This window comes from Cygnus atratus, chromosome 2 (assembly GCF_013377495.2).
Source record: "Cygnus atratus isolate AKBS03 ecotype Queensland, Australia chromosome 2, CAtr_DNAZoo_HiC_assembly, whole genome shotgun sequence".
Lineage (NCBI taxonomy): Eukaryota > Metazoa > Chordata > Aves > Anseriformes > Anatidae > Cygnus > Cygnus atratus.
In genome coordinates, this window is record NC_066363.1 from 30,743,596 (window position 1) to 30,766,489 (window position 22,894).

General features: G+C 34.1%; 1 protein-coding gene across 4 annotated transcripts in view; it reads right to left on the reverse strand.

The window, feature by feature from the left end:
* AGMO (alkylglycerol monooxygenase) overlaps positions 1-22,894 on the reverse strand; it is a 198,693-nt gene that overhangs the window by 104,718 nt on the left and 71,081 nt on the right. For all 4 annotated transcript variants that reach the window (XR_004781078.2, XM_035562512.2, XM_035562511.2 and 1 more), the window contains exons 4-5: positions 16,306-16,409; positions 10,430-10,525 (exon numbers count right to left, since the gene is read on the reverse strand). Coding sequence is in view for 3 of the 4 variants with exons in the window: in XM_035562512.2 (XP_035418405.1) it covers positions 10,430-10,525; positions 16,306-16,409 (200 nt within the window). In the remaining variant the exon portion in view is untranslated. The remainder of the gene's footprint in view (positions 1-10,429; positions 10,526-16,305; positions 16,410-22,894) is intronic.

Sequence of the window (22,894 nt, forward strand, 5' to 3'; positions counted from 1 at the left end):
AAAATTAAAAAATGTATAATGGAAATGTCATTGCCCAATATCTCTATTGACTTTACTGCAAATCCTTTTCATACTATTGAAAGGAAAAGGAGTCTACTTGTGAGTATAAAATATTCTTGTCTATATCAACATCTTGCAGTTATCTTGGGAAGACAGAAAAATAACTATTAGAAAAATAGTTATTTACTAGAAAATAGAAACAGAAAAATAACTATAACTAAATTGAAATACCTCAACTGTTGTCCAAGTATGATTTTATCAGTATTTTGACCAATATGGCTGGGGGAGGTGGAGAGAGGGGTTATGGTTGTGTTTGTCTCCTAGATACAGACACCTAAATCAAGCCCTGCCTCCAATTTTTCCTCTCAATTAACACATCATGTGCACCTCAGCTCGTATGCCAGTGACCCACAGATGAACTGCAGCAATCCTGCAAAACTATTTTCCCGTTTGCTTTGTTTATGTTTTAACATCCCATAGCCAAAAAATAAAAAATAAAAATAAAAAAAATGACAAAACCTTACAAATGGATTTGATAAAATACCTGTGGATCTGATATGTAGGTGTCTTATGTAAATCACTCATAAAAGCCTTATAAGATCTCTCCTGAAAACATATATTCCTCCTTTTTCTTTTTTTCTTGAAAAAAACAAAACAACAAAAAAAAACATATTCCTACGTTATTGCACTGAGGTATTTCTAAACAATAAAGCAGAATTATTATGAGAACACTTGAAGCAATTCCAAGAGCAGTTTAAAAAACAAGACAGGATAAAATCTGCAGGCTTAGAAATTTTTCCACATATAACTGAATGAGAAATAAATCTTTTTTCTATAGTAGTGGTTCTTATATAAAGATGTTTCCGTTGTGACAGCAATCCCTAACTTAAAGGAAAAGAACATTATGCAATATCTCTTGCAACATGTAAGCACCTCCATTTGCGGTCTCAGAGTTTGTCAGCACCAAGGGAAATCTTTATTGCCTGGTACCTGCACCACTTCAATGTAGTTCTTGTTTAAATAATGAGAAAAAATCGTGACATGAAATCCAAGGGAAACTTTACATCTTGTGTAACAACTCCTCCTGTCACCACTACAACATGAATCTTTGCTTAACTCTCTTTCAACATGAATGTTAGGAAGGAATGTCGTCTGAGTAGAGTAGGCAATGTTACAGTAAAACCATTGGTAAATAAAAAGTTTAACTTTTTTTTTCAAGTATATGAAAAGCCATTTGTAGCAGAGCATGACTTTCAAGATTGTAGTGTAACTGATCTACAGGACAGGAGAAGGTAAATTCATCACTTGAGCATCACTAAGGAGCACTCTGAACTTAACTCTGGGGTTTTTGCTAGACTAGTTGGTAGCAAAACAGGTATTACAATTGATTTCCTCATCAAAATCCAGATAAGATTTTTATTCTCAGTACATAAATCTATATTTCAGACAGTCTGGTGGGGAAATTTAAAAATAAGACCCTAATAACATTCCTCAATAGAGCTGCTGTGTTAATTCAGGACAACACACCCATGTATTTATACAGATGGCCCTCGTGATCATATTTGCCATGTGAAATCTCTACAGGGAAGCTAGGGAAAGGCAGAACTCCTAGGATATGTGCTTGTCTGCCCAGTTTCACACTTTGAAATCTTCGGCAAACCCTGATTTATACATTGCCAACTGTTTTCCTATCTGATTAGGCAGTTTTCTACTCCAGTAAGCATGTAAAATGGATGTGTCCAAATTTCCACACTGAGGAGCGAAAAAAACAATATTTATAGTTTGGAAATAAAACAAGCTAAAGGAATCAGGCCTGTTGGGATCATAAAGAGTTTCATAGGGGGATGATTTTCTGATAAATTTGTATTTTAGGAATGGGAGGTAAAAGCCTAGTTTTAATGTATAGTCAAGTTTAGGGTATGTTTATATAATAAACACACCGACTTTAGAAATGTATTTATAATAAATTATCTTGAAGGCAGTTACTGTTGTCACTTTTCATTGGTTTATGCCTTAAACGGGTTAAGCTTTGAATCAAATTGACATCTGAGATGAATATTTCAGCTAACACTTTCAATAGGTGGATGCAACTTTTTTTTGTTTGTTTTTAAATGTCTAATGAAGTCCTCCTGTAGGAAAGATGAGGATATATAAGATGTTTCAATCAGGTTGTCCACTAAAATGAAAGAAAACCATCACTAATGGATTATTGTTTTAATTGCAGCATTACAAATAGCAGAGCACAGAGAAAGCCACTCTTTCAGTCATATATCAAGTTAAGGATTTTAAACAAAATCAAAGAGAAAAATTGCTATACAATTTCAGTATTTTTCATCAGCTTGACAAATACATGCTGGAAATTGGGGGGGGGGGGGGGGGAGGGGAGGAGAAAAAAAAAAAAAAAAAAAGCAAGAAATCATATGCCAGCCTTGAAACAAACCAAAATATATTCAAGTGCAGCTCTTCGCCCTTCTCTTTAAAAAGACAAAAATATAGTCAGCATCCTACACCTTGTATTTTTAATAAATAAATGCCTTTCATATTTTCTTTTACTTTTGAAGCCATAACTGATTAAAATAGATTCTCAATAAGGACAAGCTATGAGCAAAACCCAAGGTTAATATGTGCAAACAACGCTAAAGAGATGGAAAATTAGATATCTTTTGTTTGTTTGCTTCTACAGGGCTTGATCTCTCTAACTTATGTCCACATTATTGTGGTATTCTTTCATTATTTTATTAACTTTACTTGGTAAATAGGTTGTTTACATTTTTCTGCAGTATTCAAAAAGTACTGAAATAAGCTGCATCTCTAAGTAGCTCATTTTACTTTCATCTTCATAATTCTCCATAGACACAATTGACATGAGTCATCTAAATAAAATTATTGAGTATGATTTTTGGTTTTAGGGTTTCTGCAGAGAGATTAATAATAGTCAGACCCACTACTGCGACCCATAGCTGTCTGTTGCAAGAAGAATCTTTGGTGCGAGGACCAGAAGCCAGTGCTCAAACTCAAAGACTTAATAATTAGGATGACAAGTCAAGTTCCTGGTTACATTCTTGTCCCATAAACTTTTCATTTCTTGCCTCACAAGTGACCCATCTCCAGCAATGGAAGGGAATAGTTCCCCTGCACAGATTGCTCTTGAATGAAAATGATCACAGAATGGTGAACTGCTGAATGTGTTAAGCAAGCTCATTTAAATGACTGATATTTTTAAGTCTCTCTTTATTCTGCAGTTTAGTTAAAAGAGAAGCTAGACAAGAATTAAAAACTTACCATGTCAGGGCACTGCTAGGTAGGCTCAGATATAAAAAACTGCTAAGGAGTACTTTTAAAACTTAGTTTAAATTGGGAGGTTCACCCTGGTGCTACTAAGTTGTAAAGTTGGCACTTCTTATCACCATTAAGGTCATAGGTGCTAAGGAAAGAACTCCGAGCTTCATGACTCTATATTTTTATATAAACAGTGATTAAATAGTGTTCAAGTGCAGGCACAACACTTGACAGGATAGGAGCACTGTGCTCTCTTGTGAATGTTTTATTTTCATTCTTTGTTATTCTTCTTATTTAAAACAAAAAGAAGATACTTTAAATGTCTAGAAAGATTTTTTTCCCTCTTAATGGGGGTGTGAAGCAGGGAAAAGTGGAAGACATTTTGCACTTATTACTAGTATTTTCACTTAGTGACAGTGATGTTAGCTTTGTACTTTTCTGCTCTCTGAAAAGTGCAACGATGACAAGACTTTCATCCTCTAGGTTGGTCAGAAAATCTATTAAGTTATTTTGGCACACAGTCTGGACTGAAGTAGTAAGATCTGCTTCTTAGAATCATGGCAGAGTTTTATTGTCTGTATCGTGTACATATTCTATCTGGACCTACCAAGGCCCTGTCTACCTTAAATAACGTATTTTTAACTCCCTAGTATTTATTGATTTATTTGCTTTCCTTCTCTTTCCTTTGCTTTCCACAGTAAATGCTTGACTTTCAGTTTGTGGCAGATGAATAATGATTTTCTGAATAATAATAATAATAATAATAATAATAATAAAAACAAACAAAGAAATAAACAAAGAACAACCATCATCTATCAGGAATGAGACCACAACTTTCTTTTGAAAAACATTTTTTTTCCTTTATGCAACTCAGTGATTGGCTCATTTCCAGTTCATTTTAGAATAATTTCACGTATCTTCGTAACAGTGAGAAAATCCAACTCTTACAAGCCAATAGAACGTCAGATGATGCGACCTGTTTCTAGCAATCCCAGATGAATCATCTGGGTCACTCCGTTATCAGATATAATCTTAAATATCAGACTAGGAGAGTGGCTGCATATCTCACCCGTAAATTAGGTCCATTTTTTTCATGATTTTTTATGATTTTTTGCAAAAGTCTTGTGAAAGGCTTGGGAATTTATATTAATCCTTTGTAACCTGAATAGGACAGATGTGTGTGTTTATGATTTGAAGGTGCAAAGTGCAATTAGTGCACTGAATTAAGTGACTGAATTAAAGAAAATAAGATTGTTCTTTCACTAAATGAGCCCACATATTAGAATACAGAAAATGAAATTGAAAGGTTTGGTTGACATGTGCTATTTGAATTCAAAATGAATTTCTAGTGAAAAATTCAAGAGAGACTACAATTTCACAACTATACTCAATGCATTAGATTACTGATTTTACCTTTTACTGATGACTCTATCTATTTAAAAACAAAGCAACAACAACAACAAAAAAAAAGCCAAATACGTTTATCTTGTCCAGCAAATTAAGTTAGTTAATCACATTTGGTTTCCACTGTGATCCATTTGATAGCACTTCTATACCTTTTTTTTTCCAGAAAAGTTCTACGCATTAAGTTGAACTCATTACTCACGGACCTTATAGGAACTATTCACCGTACACTAAATTAAGGACAAATATACACCTTTGCAAACTTAGGGCCTTGGGAATGTTTTTATTTTGTATTTTATTTTTTTTACTTGCCAGCAGTAATCCTCCTACTCCACAAAATAGCCACAAAAACAAAATCATTTTCCCATTGCAAAGACTTGTACACATTACAGTCAACTAAATTTTGTTAAAATGCTTTTTAAAATCAAAATCTTATTTCTTGATCAAGAAAATACCTTTCAGTTTTAAGGAACAGATTACTAAATTCACTAACTGAATACAGAATCATAGAATAGTTTGGAAGGACCTTAAAGATCATCTAGTTCCAACCAGAGTTGGAACTAGACCAAGGTTCCAAACCTTCCACTGGATTAGGTTGCCCAAAAATCCCATCCAGCCTGGCCTTGGACACTTCCAAGTACAACTTCCATGGGCATCCACAACTTCTCTGGGCAACATGTTCCAGTGCATCCCCACTCTCATTGTAAAGATTTTTTTCCTCATATGGAATGTAAACTCTATTTTAAAAACTGTTACTTTTTGTCCACTTGAATATCTTATCTATTGTCTAATGCTGTCACTTATTTATCACATTGTCCTAAAGATATTAGATACTTTCAACTGCCACCCATTGGACTTTTGTCTTAAATAGTTTTTGCTTAAAGAGACATATATGTCCTCTAGATTTTCAAGATATGGTTTTTCAAGATAAGCTTTTGATATTGATATGGTAATCACAGGTGTACTGCTTCTTAAAAGGAGTACATACATTTGTATGTATTTTTATTAATGTTACTTGTCTTTTTAATCTTTTTTAATCTCCTTATTGACTACTTACATTTCAAAAAGCATAGAAGACTGTTTCTGTCTTCCTAGGTAAGAGTTGATGGAGGTAAGGACTTCCGGACTGGGCCACAATAGCTCACCTGGTACTGACAGCCAATGGGCTGTGGATGGCTTGGTGCCAGAAACAGGATTCCTTTTCATGAAAGAGTGAAGCCTCCACAATTTCCTTTTTTTTTTTTTTTTTTAATTAAAGAAAACAGAGCAGAAGTCAAAGCTAAAGAAGCTCGGACCTGCACACAGCACAGGAGTGTCCTACTAAAATCATGCTTTCTTGTGATTTGGAAATAGGTCCCATGGTTTTGAATGGGGGGGAGATGGCAAATACTATATACTTCCACAGCAAGCATCAGCTTTACTGAATCAGTGTTTTCTGATTAAAAAAATAAAATAAAATAAAAAATTGGCTTTTGTAGTGATTTCAATTCTCTTTTGCCAGCCTCCATAAGGTGTCAAAATGTTTCCTACTCCTTTCTTGTCTGTTTTCACCCATGTTACTCCTGGTTTATAGTAGCACTTTTTCTGCTTTGATGAGGAAGGAAGACAAACATGGGAAAAGAGATGCCTTAAGAAACCTGAGTTCTATGAGTATGCTAAAGAGCATAGATTGCAGTCTTTTCCTAAATGAGAAAATTAAACAGAAACTAATGCATGTCAAAGATCACACAGACAAGGAATAATCTACTGCCACAATTAATATGAACAGGGATTGATTCAGTTGATATTTTCCAAATAAAATTTGACATCTCATAAAAATTACAGCTAAACCAACAGAAACTAATTTCTGTTTTTCACAGGTGTCTATCAGGTTATAAACGCACCTAACTTATTGGTTGTAATAAATGCGTAACGGAAGGATATAGTTTAATATGAGCCACAGACCTTCTGAATCACCTGTGAAAATAAACTGAAATAGAGTATTTCTGTCTGTCAGTAAAAGTCCTGAAACATTTTGTGGCTTTTGAAAAATTAGATTTTTAGTGTTTTTTGACCAAAGGTCTTTTTTTTTAAAAAAAAAAAAAACTTCCCTCATGATGATGTCTAGATGAGAAGGGCCTAGTCATAGAAACATTTCTCCTAGTCCATTTAAGGCAACATCATTCCATTGACGTGATAGGATTGGATTGAACCAAAAATTGTTTTCTCTTGATTTATTGGGATCCTATCTTTATCCATGATTTAAAAATTCTTTTTTTTTTCTTTCTTGCCTCCTTTCTCATTTAAATGAGCTATTATTATATTTATTTCAATACCTGAGTGTTATTCAGAGATTTTAAAAAAAGAAAAATCTTTGGAAAATTTGTGATATTATTTCCGATTGCCATATATACAGTGTGATAATGCAGAGAAGCAATGAAGAAAAAAAAATATGGACATCAGATAGCTGAAATTCTTCTAATTGGTGAATATAGTTAAATGAAAGTACATAACTTATTTAAATCACATAGCCATTTTCAGTCTAGGATACCCACCATTTATTTAATAATTATAGAAATGCTTTATCTGTATCAATAGCCCCTTCTGATTTTGGTGCTAAAGATCTTTTATTACTATTAAAATTTGGTATAGTATAATCCTTGTTCATAGTGTTTAGAATCCTGTACTATTTTACATAAAAGGTCAACAGCTTACCAAGTATACAGGAACTAGGGAAGTCTGAGACAAAGAGTAGGTACTTTTGATATTTGTGTTTTGGTATACTGTCTTTGAAGGAATATATGAGCTACTTGAGTTAAAATAAAATGGACCATGCCTGATATTCTGATAGGAAAGCAGAACAAAAATTGACATGACAAATATTGAAGAAGGCCAAAGCTTTAATACAGGAAACTTCTCTGAACATTGTTTGAAACAACAAGTTAAAGTTTTGGAAAATATCAGGGATCATACTTTGGCTATGAATGTTCGCTTTTGGCTGAAACATGACATACACAGGTTCAGAATAGCACAATCATTCTTTTTTAATTATTAAATTCAATTTGAGTTATTTCTTTAAACAACAACAGCAAAAACTCAAACCTAGACTAAAATAAAATATCTTCCCTCAGGAAGTTTCGTACAATTTCATTCTTTCCTATTATTTAAATATCATGTATCTTTTCTTTCATAAAACATTAAATTGTGCACAACCTATATTAAGACTTTCAGTGCTATGAAAAAAAGAAATCTATTACTATAGAACAAGGCATTTTTACTGTATCTTGCTAGATTTTATTTTTCTGAAGGACGAAGATGTGTAATCAAAAGCAGTGAAGTTATGGTTTCCAAACATTCTTGACTAGTCAATATGGGACCAAATTCTGCCTAAGGAACTATCAATACTGATAAGCAGTAATAGAAATCTGAGGATAAACTGATCATTTCTTAAATCCTCTTACATTTTGGAAGAAAACTATTACATCTTGTAATGGCAGAATATGACTGATGAAAGGCTTTTCCACTGGACCCCCTAATGACACAAAGTGCCACACTGTATCAGCAGCCAGCATGGGCTCCCAGAGGACGCCAGAGCTGCTGGGGATGATGAATCTCGTAGTGTTCAGAGCAAGGTTTAGCAGCAGTGAGAACCAGGATCACATTTTCTATAATGTGGCAGGCCTGCAGCCCTAGGGAAACCTCATATGTTGAGGAGCTGATGGAACTGGGAATTACATAAAGGATTTTTGTTTTAGTAGAATGTAAGATACTGTTAAAAGTCAGTAAAATGACTATTAGAAAAAAACATTAGAGATTTCAAACCTCTAAAACAGTTAAATTGTAGCATTTATCACAAACAAAAACAAAGTGTAATTGTTAAACATCAGTTTAACTTCATCAAAAATACTGGCTAATATAAACCTCCATGACTACAATAGCTGCTACTATTTCCCTTTCTTTCCCTTCTTTTGTCTGTTAGGTCCCTGTCCTCGAGAGTAGGAAACATGTTAATAAGTGGTGTAACCCTATTTCTATTTTGACATCAGTTTTGATCTTAAAGCCTAACTTCAACATATTTCAGCTGATTTCATTTGCACTACAAATTCAACAACATTAAGAATATCTCCTTTGTAAACAAAGATCTATGATTAGATCAACTGGATCAGTATAAAAGATACATTGTTTTCCTGCTGATACAATAATTTAGTAGTAAAGAGTACTTATCTTTTTATTGTGACTACAATTTATTCCTGTTTAGACTATGGTCTAAACTTGGCACATACACTATGAAATTTTCCTCTAAACCCTGTGAAGGATTTGGCGCTTTAGAGGGGTGTAGGTAATTCATAAGCCTCTGAAATTAACTCTAGAAACTTTATACACGCACTGTGACACCAGTGCCAGGATTCATTCAGTTACTGCTACACACCAAAGCATTAGAGGCATCTCAGATGAGGTAAGAATGGCTTCAGACAGCAGAGAAGAGGTAACCGAGGCACATATTTTGCTTGAAACACCATAAAAACAGTTTGGAGATCCTAAGATAGGGTCAAAGAAACTTTGCTACCATGAGACTCAGAGTATTTATTTAGTATAATTTCAAAGTGTTGGATCAAATTTCCTCCAAACATTTTGACAACATTAACTGTATACTGCTTGAGTTTATGCCAGTTCTGGTGATATTTGTTCCATTTTATTGTAAACCTTTGCTATTCATTTAATGTTGCAGAATATGAGACACATGTTAATGGTTTTAGAAATTTGCCCAATAGAACTGTAATGCCAACAATAGAAGTTTGTTAATGGGCCACTGTAAGTGCTTAGTAGTTGTAAGTACATCTTAGGGTTTTTTTTTGTTTGTTTTCTTTTTTTATTCTTTTTCTTTTTTTTTTTTTGTTAAGCAAGCACACAGAAAAGAGAAAATAAAAACAGTAATTTAAGCAACACAGTCACATAAAATAGCAAATAAATATATATATATATTTTTTTTTTTTTCGAAAATAAATGTCCTATAGATGGCATAATGATACTACAGAGGGAAAAAAGCATCTGAGTAGTGAGAGTAATCAAGGGAGTAAGAGCGTTGCAGAGGTAATTGGCCTGCAGCCCAGCAGGGGCTACCGACATACATGCTACTGCCATATAACATGCAAAACTTTTAAACACCTCTACTGTAGTGAGAGTGAAAGGCTGTCCAGCTACCTGAGAAGTATGGAAAACTACTTACAAATTACAGTGGGTAATTAACTCTGTATGTATGTAAAATACATTTTGCCTATACACATACAAAACAAATAGGTGCAGTCATAAGCAAATAGCTATTAGATAACTAAATAACATTTTTTCATCTGAGAACTCTTGCATTAAAAAGGAAACAATATCTTCAGTTTTAACTCTAAATGGTCTTTAAGAAGTACTGTTATTTGGATATTTTTCTCTAAAATATTTATCTTAGAGATAAAATCAGTTTCAGTATCTGCCAGAAATATTTAATAAGCTGCAAGATAAGAAAATATTGTATTAAAATATTAAAAAGTTTTGATTGCTTACAGTTATTATTTTTTTTTATCTAATTGGGACCAACTGGCCTCATTGCTTCTTATAAACTTAGCAATATATATTCAGCAAAAGGAATAAAAATGAACAGATGTTTCTCCTTAAAGAAGTCAGACAAAGATTTTTCTTACACAATAAATCAGCTGCTAGTAGATTTCCAGGACACTGCTCCAGGCTAACTGTTTAGGTATGGCTTAAAAACCTAGTTTACCTCTGTATGTATCCAAAACTGGTAAAGTAGATTAAACTGTAGATGAACAGCAAATACTGATGGCGGAATGAAAAGAGCCATTGGCAAGTTGAACATCTGAAAAATTAAAAAGAAAATAAGCATTATATTTATCACACTAAAGTTGTGGTGATATAATGAAGTACAATCTCAGGAGCTCAAAGCATTGCATAAGGTAATTTCATCTTCTAAAGCCTCTGTAATGTGGACATTATATAGAGTACATACTGATTATTATGTTACTGCTAGAGATGGAAAAGCAAGTGGGAAAAATTTCAGTGAAAGTGATTTACCAAAAGTCATAAAGTGAGCAAGCAGCAAAATCAAGAAAAGAACTCAAAAATCCTGAGATGAGATATTTATTCTTTGCACTATATGTAGCAGGCAGCAACGTATCCTTGACATGAAGGCTTTACTTAATGGGGAGAATTATCACAGAATAAGCAAGGAGGGAATTTATAGCATTATAGCCTTTCCATCTGAACTCCCTCCATGAGCATCATCAGGGTAAGGTAGTTTGCTCCACTTTCAAAATTAATTACAAATTCTCACCCTAACTTCCTCACAGCATCTCTCTTGATGCCCTGATACATTGCTGGGTTCTAAAGATGTGCTGGCATGAAAATAGTTTCAGAACATTGCCTCCTTAGGAAACATGTTTTCTTACAGAGTGGAGTCCCAGTAATTTCACAATTAGTTGCTTAACTGGCTGAGCAATAGGATGAGACTTACAAGACATTCACATGTAAGAAGTCAGTCTGCTTTCATCAGAACAAAGTTGTGGTTTTTTTTGTTGTTTTTTTTTTCTACCTGACCTTGTGTTACACAAGCTGCACTGAGAAATTAATCCTTCCCTAAAGTACAGATTCAAATTCCTATTATCCTTCTCACAAAATCAAGTCTTTGAATATCAGAGAAAGCAATAAGATAACCATGACAGGCCTCCTGAGCCATAAAGCCTTTTAGCATAGGTCTGCAAAAAAATGACACGTATTATATAGTATTTAATTATGATATTCCCACAGTTTGTGTCAAGAGTTCTACCCAATAGGTAAGATATCAAGCTGGGGCTATGAAACAAATGCACCCCCATCCCCTTGATATGACTGATGCTCTTGGGAAAGTCACCACAGTGGTTTTTCACTGTCATGAGTACTAAGGCCCTCCAATCCCAGCTTGGTCTGCAGGCTTCAACACTGGAACAAGACCAAAGCACTGGAAAGAAACCTTGTTTTAATCAGTCTGATTCTTGAAGATTGAAGCGCTTGTGAAATATTTATGAAACAAACAACAAAAAAAGAAAAATATATTCTTGTGAAATTTTCACATTCAATCCCTAAGAATCACTTAGTCTAAGTAAACTCACAACAGTTCATATGAACTCTTACTGAAGGTGGGAGCTAGTAAATGCCATCATGAAGGTGGGGCATTTAGGCATGAAATTTTGGAGTAGAGGTAGGTATGAGTTAAATACTTAAATACTGAGATACATAAAAAATGAGTTAAATACTTAATGCAGATCAGACTGCCTTATGCACAAGATTACCGAATATAAGAACTGTTTTCAAACACATGATTCTCCATGATCTGAGACAGAAATGCAGTGTAAGTCTCCCACAATTTAGAAGAAATAACCTCAACACTAGCATAGAGTCAGTCTCTTGTCTGAGATCCTTTTGCTTCCTGCCACCAACCTGAGCCCTCTTAGTATTTAATTATTAAAATTATTAAATTATAATAATTATATAATATAAATTATATATAATATTATATATGTAATTATATTATATATATAATTATATATATTATATATGATTATAATATAAATTAAATTTAATTATTAAAATTATTAAAAGTGGGGGAAGCTCCAAAAAGAAAAGACTGGAAGATATTTGTCTCACAACATCTAGGGTGCTGGCATGGTTTTTCTCAAAGGTCATCTTACAATGAAGCCAATGAAGAAGTAGGACACGTGGCTGGTAACGCTAATGCAGTTTTCTCTTATTACTGATTGTACCTGTCTATTGACATGATAAGAGCAGGAAATTTTCAAAAGGAATGGAGAGGAAGTTGAAAATAAAATAAAATATAAAATATAAAATAAAATAAAATAAAAAATAAAAACAATAAAATGAAATAAATAAAATAAAATAAAAATTGTGTTCAGATTATGCATGGGATTGGTTGCTGGATTTAAAGTAGAGTTAAAGATGATATGCTTTTTCCCTAAAATTAACATAGGCAATTTGACAGTATTTACAGATGACTCAGGCAAAGGAAGGATCATATTCATATTTACTTTCTAACCTACTTTTCACAATAATAATAATATAGGTAAATTTCAGATTGACAAGGGAGAATGCTTTCCTAACTGCCTCATGTTTCCTTGCAGTGTAAGCTTAATTTTGGACAGAAAGGATTTGAAAGGTCATTCACAAAATCAGAACCCACAGGGAGAAATGAAAACTTATCTTAAAAAAAAAAAAAAATTAAATAAATAAATTTCCTACTTATGGTTCCACTGCAACAAGATCAATGTCAGTTAAAAAAAAAATAAAAATCACTAAGTACTTTTTCACTGGAAATGCCAATTCACCAAATCAAAACTTTTCATGGGAACATACCAGCTTTCACTAATCTGTAGGGAAAATCTTTCCTGGCTCAAAGATGGAATTTCTGGTCAAAACTCAAGAAAAAATGTTTATCACACTCAGATCTTTTCCCACTTGTGGGTTCAGCAACAGAGATTGAGGCAGAGCCACAGTAACTGATAACCTGATGGGAAAGGCACTTATTGAGGAGGTGGAGAGGAATTCATATCTGGGGCTGCTGCATCACAACTATGCCTCAAGAATTAAGGCATCGGCCCTTTTGGAAGGATGTGTGTCCACCACATTATTACATGCTCTCTGAATTGGTCATGCCCTACTTTTCTGTCTCTCTTTTGTAACCAAAAGCTTATGAATGCTTTCAGAAAGAAAGAAAGGGAAAAGTCTGAAGATCCTGAGGTTTAGCAGAAGGGCTTAGTTTCCTGCACAGATCCAGTGCTGAGCCCACCTCTCTCCAGGACGTGTCTCTGGGGCAACCTGCTGATCTTTCAGGCTCACCATCAGCACAAAGTGAAGGGGTTGTGGGGCACAGTGAGGATCCATGGGAAAGCTGCCTCCATGGCAGCTCACATGGGGTATACTTTTGTGATGATTCCTCAGGAAATAAAGATAAGTACAAAAAAATCCATCCTTTACAGATTCAAGACCTGTCAGACTCCTCAGTAAAAAGAAGTCAACTTTGTGATTCTGTGCTGGAAAAAAGTGTTACCCATTACCCTTTTGAAATTTATATACAAACACTTCCATTGCATTAAAATCAACAAAGCATAATTAAAACCTTAGTACAGTTTAAAACTATCAAGTTATTATGGATCTAATATTTGCAATTAAATCTTACCCTTGGAGGAAAGTTAAGAACTGGTATTTAAAGAATTAAGCCAAAACTTTTCAAGGTGTATATGCTACATTCTTCTTTCACAATTACACTTTAACTAGGTGCTTCATCAGTAGCAAAAAGGTATAACAACCTTAGCATGCTGATGTTCTCTTAAAAATGAATATACATTCTTTCCATCTATTTCCTCCCCAAATGGACTTCAAAACCATCGCTCAGTCTAACACTAGGTCTGCATCATCTCTCCTCTACTGGACAAAGGGAAATGTTTTGTGTGCAAATGACATGAAGTAATAGACATTTGGTTCCAAGTTCAAGAGTACATTTCACACCACTGATTGTAGTTAAAGCATGCTTTTCTCTTTTTCATTTCAAATCTTTTCAGTCAGCACAAGCACAACCCATAGAGACCGATATTCTAATTTATTTATCTTATACTCCTTAACTTAAAACACATACATAGCTGGCAACAGAACAGTCTTAAAATCCCACATCATCCACCACAATATTCTCACAGTGTCCACAAAACTGGATTTGAAACTGCATTCAACAGTACAGATTCAGTGACACAAATCATTCCCAGAGATTAACTAAATATTTTACCGGGTTTCAGCTTTGAGGCATCTTTGAGGCACTTGACAAGTCTGGCAGTCCAAAAAAATAAAAATAAAAATAAAAATAAAAGTGCAAGAATTAGCAGGAATAATGCTTGTACACATTTAGGCTTTGAAAGGTGTAGTAGTTTTCTTTCTCCAAAAGTTCCAGGGAGATGAAAATCCCCATATTTATACTAACAAAATGTTTTGGTTAATATCAAATATTGGCAGAAAAAAACTGCACACAAAAGTATTATAGATTCTATGTTGTCTTCCCTTTGTTCAAAGCAAATCAATTTTAAACGCACATATATTATTTGACAAGTGATACTAGTGTGGTCCTGAGGATGGTCTCTAGAACCTAAGATTGCCAGACACCTTGGCCTTCCTGAATATTTTGTACTCTCTGAGGTATCATCCTCAAAACCACTCAGGCAGACAATATACTCATAAACACACCCATATGTACACACACAGGCTTTTTGTCTTTTTTTAATTATTGTTTTTGTTAAGCATTTGTACATATGGTCCCAATGGGTAAAATGTTCAAAGTTAAATCTTTAACATGGCAGTATTTACACAGAAAGTGGGGCTGTGACAGAGATACTTTGACTATTGTTCCTTACGGCCATTTAAATTTGCGGCACTGCTACTAACATCAGATGACTATTTTATGAATAAAAATAATAATTTACAGATAATATTTTAAGAAGCAAAACTAAGAGAGAGTTTTCACAAGTTCTAGAAAACCTCACAATTTTTTTGGAACCTACTGCTTAAATTTATCTAATGTTATGTGCTTGAAACAACTAAGAACAACAGACTAAATCCATTCTCAGTTATGTGAACATAAATCCAAACTTCACTGAAGTTAATGGAGCTACACTGGATTTGGATTTTTGTGAGCACACGCCCTTGGGTTTGAGTCATTTGATCATAGGCTAGTCATAGAGATTCACAGAGGACTGTAGGTTTATTCCACCATTAGCGTTATACCTCACTGCAGGACAGCTTTTATATATCTTCTAACTACAAAAATATATTTAAAATTACTTCTGAAATCTAATACTAAGAGTTCAAATTTTGAAGTTTTTATACTTCAAAAACAAACAACAATGAAAAAAAACAACCTAAGAAACCACAATATGAGTTTAAAAAAACAGTCATAAGAGAATATGAGAGCAGCTGTTGAAAAGCAGCAGTTACCTTGTGCCCAAAAGTTAAAACTGGATAGTATGTTCAATTAAATCTGTAAATGAGTACTTATCTTAATTTCTATTTGATGCATACACAGATCATTATTTACAATATATTTCATCTGAAATAAAGCTAGATAAAAGTGGCGGCATATTTCTTTGACTTACTGGAGTGCTGACGTATTACATGAGCAGATACAAAAATAAATCTGTTTGCATGTCTAAAGCAATCTTTTCTTATTTCTCTGCTCCTTTCAGCTACGTGGACATATTCTAGAGTAGGTATACTATATTCTGATCTTCTCCTGCACTGATGCATGATTAACTAAATAATTTTTTTTAAAGTCACATTTTTCCTGGAAAGTTATGAATATATGAAAAAGAGTTAAAATTACCCTTCTTAAAATTAATTAGTGTATCACTTTTCAAGTTTGCTATAAAATCAGTAATGAATGTACTTTTAAAGCTTATGACTTTCAGATTCTTCAGTTTCATCTGTGCTTTTCAGTGTTTAACATCTAAAATAATTTACATGTTTTTCTTTGAAGGGAAATAAACACTGTATTTTCACTTTTACTAAATCTTGGTGATATTGTTGTTTGTCAAATCTTGTGCAACTTACCCAGGAGGTGTATTTCTGCAGTACAGATTGTCTCAACGCTGTGAATAAGTTGTAATCTTCAGAACTATGATGTACCTGGTGTGCTGCCCACAGTATATTAACCTCTGCAAAACACATAATTTCTAATGAGGCATATACCAGAGAACAAAGCAACATTTGTTTCCTATGGCCTTTTTTTTTTTCTTAAGCTAAAAGGAACTAAATCCCCAATTTACACTTTGCTATTATACCATAGTATAATATAGTATAACAAGAAATAAAAACTAATGTCCAGAGATGAGTTTGGTTAGACCGGGTTACATGTCAGCTGACTGTTTAAACAACTTAACTGATATCTGCTGTTATGCTTATGGTTTTCACATAAAATCACATAAATCTTCAAGTCCACTTGTACCCCAGACCATGAAACACAACTATTGCCTACCCACTTCTTTTCCACAAATGGAAAAACAAATGGCTTTTTGCTCAAAACTGCTGGAAACTCTAGATTCAACTAAAGGAGAGCAGTTACTCTATTGTGTTGTGGTTCTAAAAAGTTGCTGGAATAAGTGTAAAACCAATTCCAGTTGTGTTCTGAAGGCATGACACCTCTGATGTACTAAAATGAAGAAGAATACTTCAAAATCCTAATAGTATTTCAAGGCATTTTCTCTTTAAGTGCAAATCTGGGTGGCCTCATTGCAGTAAATATTTGTATCTGAACAGTCTTAAGTGGGAGGTTATCAAACAGAAATGAAAGCCAAGAATGTTCATGGCCATCAGATATAGTGCTACAAGCTATGAAGAAGATGTTAATTATAGCAAAATGTGAAAGTGGGTGGCTAATGCAGACCAAATAATGCTTTTTTGGCATTATATAGCAGTATATATATATATATATATATATATATATTATATATATATTGAATTTATATATATAGATTTATATATTGAATTATATATATATTGAATTTAGTTTCATGCTATATATATATATATATGTAGCATGAAACTAAATTCAAGGTCACATATATTTCAAAGGATGAAATGTACACAGCCTCAGCTGATTACAGAAATTAAAAGTTATCTGGCTGACCATCAACTGCATGCTGCCATTGCCACTGACTTCTTACACCAGAGCAATTAGAGAAGTGCCCTTGGCAGATATTTGAATTTAATTCACAGAATGATCTTATAGTGTGTATTTAATCAAACAGTTTAGGTCTGGTGATTAACATGTTCTTGCAATGTGAAGCACTGCCAAAAAATCCCCTTAATGAATCTTAAAGTGTCTTCACCATTTCATGGGACTAAACAGTCTTGTAACAGGAGGTAAAAGCCTTACATGTTAGAAATTAAAATTTTAAAATATAATGAATTTTGATGGATTTTTGACAGACTACATGACATCATTTCTGAATGTCCTCTAAGTCCTTGAAAATCATTACCATTGCTGAATTAAAACTCTAACTTCATCTATCATAAGCCTCACTTAATATTCAATCTGAGAATTCTTCCTTCTTTAAACGTATTTGTCCCTGAAACAGCAAATCTTCTCCATATCAAGAATTAGTAATCTCTCTCTCTAATAATAATAATAAATAAATAAATAAATAAATAAATAAATAAACGATCTTAACTCATCTCTCTCTAATGAGCTCACTAGGAGATGAATTATTCAGGTGAGCTTCAGTACTCAATAATAATTTGTATTTGAAATGTTTCCCAAGACCTCGACAGAAGCTAAATGAGTGAACAAAGCATCTGAAAAGGTGGAGGTTAAAGACCTGTCTCCTTAGTTGTTTTAAAAGCATTTACTTCCTATCACAAACTGTGTGTAACACAAGCCTCCACTCAATGAAGTACAGCTGTACAAACAGGGTACAGTAACTGGATCTTGCTTCTTTCCCTCAGTCATTTTTCAGCATTGTGAAAAGTTCAAGGAAGGGAATCTATGATGATTTTTACAGTCTACTTTCAGTCTAGTTAAGGTCAAATGGTTTTCAAAATGAATTACTAAACAGGCACTTTATTAGCATTCATTTTTCAGTTAAACCGCCTCTTACACTAGCTAAATTACGGAACAAGGTAACTGAATGTTGGTATAATGTTAATCTTTCAGATGTGCCAGTCAACTTAAATGATCTATCATTCAAAAATACACCACAGGAATATTAGAGACATAAACAAACAATTACGTCACAAGCAATTTAACTGCTAAAGCCATTTCTGACTTTTTCTGCTACAGTTAAATGAATTAAATCCTTCTCCTTAATCCTCTTTTTGCTGACATCAGTGGCACAGTCTATGTTAAATTCCTTGACTTAACAGCGTTGATGATCAGAAATAATTTTTGTCCTCAATATTAATGGGAAGAAACTGATTATCTATAACTTTTATTTGAGCAGAAGAATAACATAAGTAAGTGTGAAATGGATCACCCCAAAACTCAGTCTGTAACCATTAGCACATTAAAAATAATTATAGCCATTACAGCTAAAAGACTTCCCACAAATGTAAGAAACAGACCAAGCACTCATCAAAGAATACAGCTGATTGCTCACTAACCATCCGAAACAGAAACAGAAAAGTATGGGTCTATAAAAGGGTTGTGCTTTCACTTTTTCATTCATATGTAATGATGATTACTTGAAATAAAAAGAAAAAAGTTATTTGAATTAGAATGAAATTATAAAAGATTGTCTTATGCATTTTCTCGTGTTTGTTACTATATAATGACCAAAAATGAGAGCAAGAGTGAGATACAGATAATTTTGAAACTTTTTTTTTTTTAAAAGAATCCATGTACAAACCAGGAAGTATTACAGTGTTTTTTAGATCTCCCCAGTTTAAATTCATGAGTGAAGACACAGGAATAAAAGTAGGCAATGGAATTGCCATGTAGACAATGCTCTAATGAAATTTTGACTGTTTTCTAAGTTAATGTGATTAGTATACAAAATTAAAAAAAAAAAAAAGCAAATATGCACAAAACCTCTATTTTGATTCAGGAGAATTAACATCATAGAATCATAGGATAATTCAGGCTGTAAAGGAGCAGAAGAGATATCTCGTCTAACCTCCTGCTCACAACAAGAACACCTATGAGGTTTCTGAGGGCTTGCTGGGTCTTGGAAACCTCTGAAGACAGAAACCATACAAACTCTCTCCATAACCTGTTCCTGATTGTCCTCACTAAGGAAAAGTTTTTTTTCTTACATACAGCCAGAACCTGTTTTCTTCTCCATTGTCTCTTGCCTTCCCACCATACACTTCTGCAAAAAGCCTGGCTCTATCTTCTTGACAAAAGATGCTTCATCTATGCTGCAAAGCTACTTTTAGGTCCCCTTAAGTCTCCCCCTCTCTGATCCAGTTCCCTCAGCCTCTCATTTTCTTTCTTTTATCAATAGAATTCACATATCAGACTAATGATAATAGTACAAAAGACAATTTTTTATTTTCCTTTAGGGTTATGATACAAATCTCTGAACTACTCTCAGCCCTCTGATTTTACTAATTGCATGTCTGAGTCTGTGTAGACCTGAAGAGCTAGAGAGAAAACTGAGGGCCAGACGATAACCCTTCCATCATCCAGAACATCCTATATAGCATCAATTTTCTTTCCTTCTTCACCTATCTAGATGTTACCATTCATTCTCTTATAAAATTACATGCTGATTATTTCAGGGTTTATATTGGCTGGCAAGTGAAAAAATTCACTGATTCTGCACAGTGATAACAGCAATGTATTAAGCAATGATTAACTCCAGTAGCAAGATGTTGTTCTGTTCTTCCCTGTATCCAAATAGCACATCAGGCTTCCACCTACTAAAACAGAACACAAGAAAATCCACACCATCAAAGGAAACCCTTGCTGTGCTAGGTTATAACTTGTATAACTTTTCTCAGAACTACCTGAAATGAAAATGCCATCTTTATCTTCTATTAGACATAGGTCTTCATTATGCAGAAGGAGACTACTAAATTTCCTTCCCACTTTAATCTTTCTTCCTTTTGGAAAAGCCAAAGAGAGGATGTTATCATTTCCTCCACCCCACCCTTCTTCCCTCCCTCCTCATCATAAGTAATACATAAAAATTCAGTTTCACACACCATCACAGCCATATCACAGTAGTATGAATGATTCCACCGAGCTTTATTTTTTTTTCTACTTTAGATTTTTTGTTTTGGCATTAATCAAGTCCCTTTCAATGAGACCAAAAGATAGATCCAACACCTGGGCCATATTTCACTACTGAAGTATTTCCCTTGTGGTGACAGAAACTGGTCACCATACACATAAGATTTCTCTTTAAGAATACATGACGTGGGAAGTTCAAAATGAGCCTTTGTTGTTGTTCATTTCCACAGCTTTCAGTGATTTCCACATCCCACTACATTTTGATTAACAACTGGAGAAAATATATTTGCCAAAATACCCTGTTGTAATTTCAATGAGCCATGTCATTGAAAACAGCCATTTTTCACAATCCTCAAAATCATTGAAATGGTAAAGATCTGATGGTTGGTAATTTCTTTGTAACTTTATTACACCTGAATTTCTGGACATAAGATAAACTGGGAAGAAAAACAAACAAACAAACAAAACACCTACCAACAAACAGATGGTTTAGGAATGTTTCCATATGATGAGTCTTGTATAGTCTCTGTTCTCTTTAAGCCAACACTGATTGTAGCTAAGCAAACAGGTAAAACTTTCCCCTTAGCATCCAGTTAAAATTAAACAAAACATTCAGTTTGACTATGCTTGACACCTCTTACAAGATTCAGTGTTGAATTGCACTGGGTATAAACTAAGACAAGAACATTACTTGTCCTATGCCACAAGTTACCACTTTGTGATGAACTTCACAAAACCAAGGAAATGGCAAGAAACCCATCACCCAGTGTGGCCCCTGCTAACCCCAGCATGACAACAGCTACTTCTTTGAGCAGCTGTGACCTGCTGATACTCAAATGCAGGTACTCAGTCCTGCATTCACCTACAAGCAATAGTTAAGGGATCATGTCATGAGTCTATTCTTCTCCAGAAAGTGAGGATATTGGCCTAGAAAGTGAAACTTCCAGTCCTTCTATATGCCTTTTACTCTCCCAACAAAGGTAAAATAGAGAGGAATGAATGCTACTTAATTTCTTCACTAAACTACTAGCTTCACTTACTTAAAAAACAACTGTGTGATTACTCACTACCTTCCTGCCCCGCTCTAATTGATTTGTTCCATTGATGCTTCTGAGATCTTTGAATGGATCCGTTCTCATAGAGGGTGTTGTTTGTTTTTTGTTTTTTTTTTTTTTTCCCAAAGGTTCACCTTCCCAGCTGGATTCTACATTTGCATTGGATGACAAACCGCTGAGACAGCCAGGGGTTTGTCACTAGGAAATACAATTACTGTTTGTTTTTCGTAAAAGTTGGCTTAAGAACTGTGTCTTGGGACACTGAGTGAATGCCTTTACTAAAATTGAGAAGTCACCCTCAAATTCATTCTATCTCACATGAAAACAGAAATCTTTATACAGTTATGATGTAGACCCTCTTTTCTTACTCTTCTGATCCAAATTTGCTTTATGTTTTTCATTTAAGTGTTCAATAAGTGTTGCAAGATAGGTTATTTGCCAAAAGCCTCTGCTTCCTTTGTATTACAAATTTAATTCTTATAGGAACAAATTCTTCCCTCAGTTATGTTAATGTAAGCAAAGAGCTGCATGGGTTTAAAGAAAACAGGATAAGATCCAAGGAAATATCTGGAAGACATGCCACACACAAAGAGCGCATACAGGGAAATATACACATCTTTCTTTCTTCTTTTTTAATAAGATCTTTTTCTTACATTGTGTCCTTGGCTACAGTAAATGTTAGTAGTTTGCATTCTCGGGACAGTCACACATGTAAATCAAAAGACTACCTGTAAGGAGAATTGGGATTGAGTCATGAATTAGACATCATTCACAGTATAGCTTCAAACAATTTTCTGGACTTTCATCTTTTTCACATTCTTATTGGAAAGCACCTACATGTACGTGTACCTGACACAGACCAGTTTTCAGCAATTAGAAAATAGGAGTTCCGCTGCTAGTTAGCATAAAAGGAAAAACAGACTATGTTAGCCTTTGCTACCAGAGTTTGTGTTTCAGGAGGATAAGTGGAACAAGTCAGAAGTACCTCTTCAGCCTCAGCACAGTCTATTCATCTTTGGTCATTTTACAATGAAATATATTTTATTACAAAGGTAATTCCAGCATAGATAATCATTTGGAATATCAAACAAGCAGTCTCAAACAGAAAATAATGCTACCATGTGACACTCTACATAGTTGCAGTCCACCAACTTAATTAGGAATTTTCAATAAAAATTCAGCATCTGATTCTTCTGTGATGTAAGATGTGTGTGGTTTTTTTTTTTTTTTCTGTGTTTTATTCAGTACTATCTCTGTTTTTCAGCCCTCTTCTTGAATTACTGTGTGCGGTCAGCAAACTATTTAGTGAGTGGGCTAACTTACAATCAAGTAATACATGGTATATGCTCCCATGGCTTATAAGCCAAAAACTGGAGCAACCTTCTACAGAACCTGCCTCCAGAATCTGTGCACA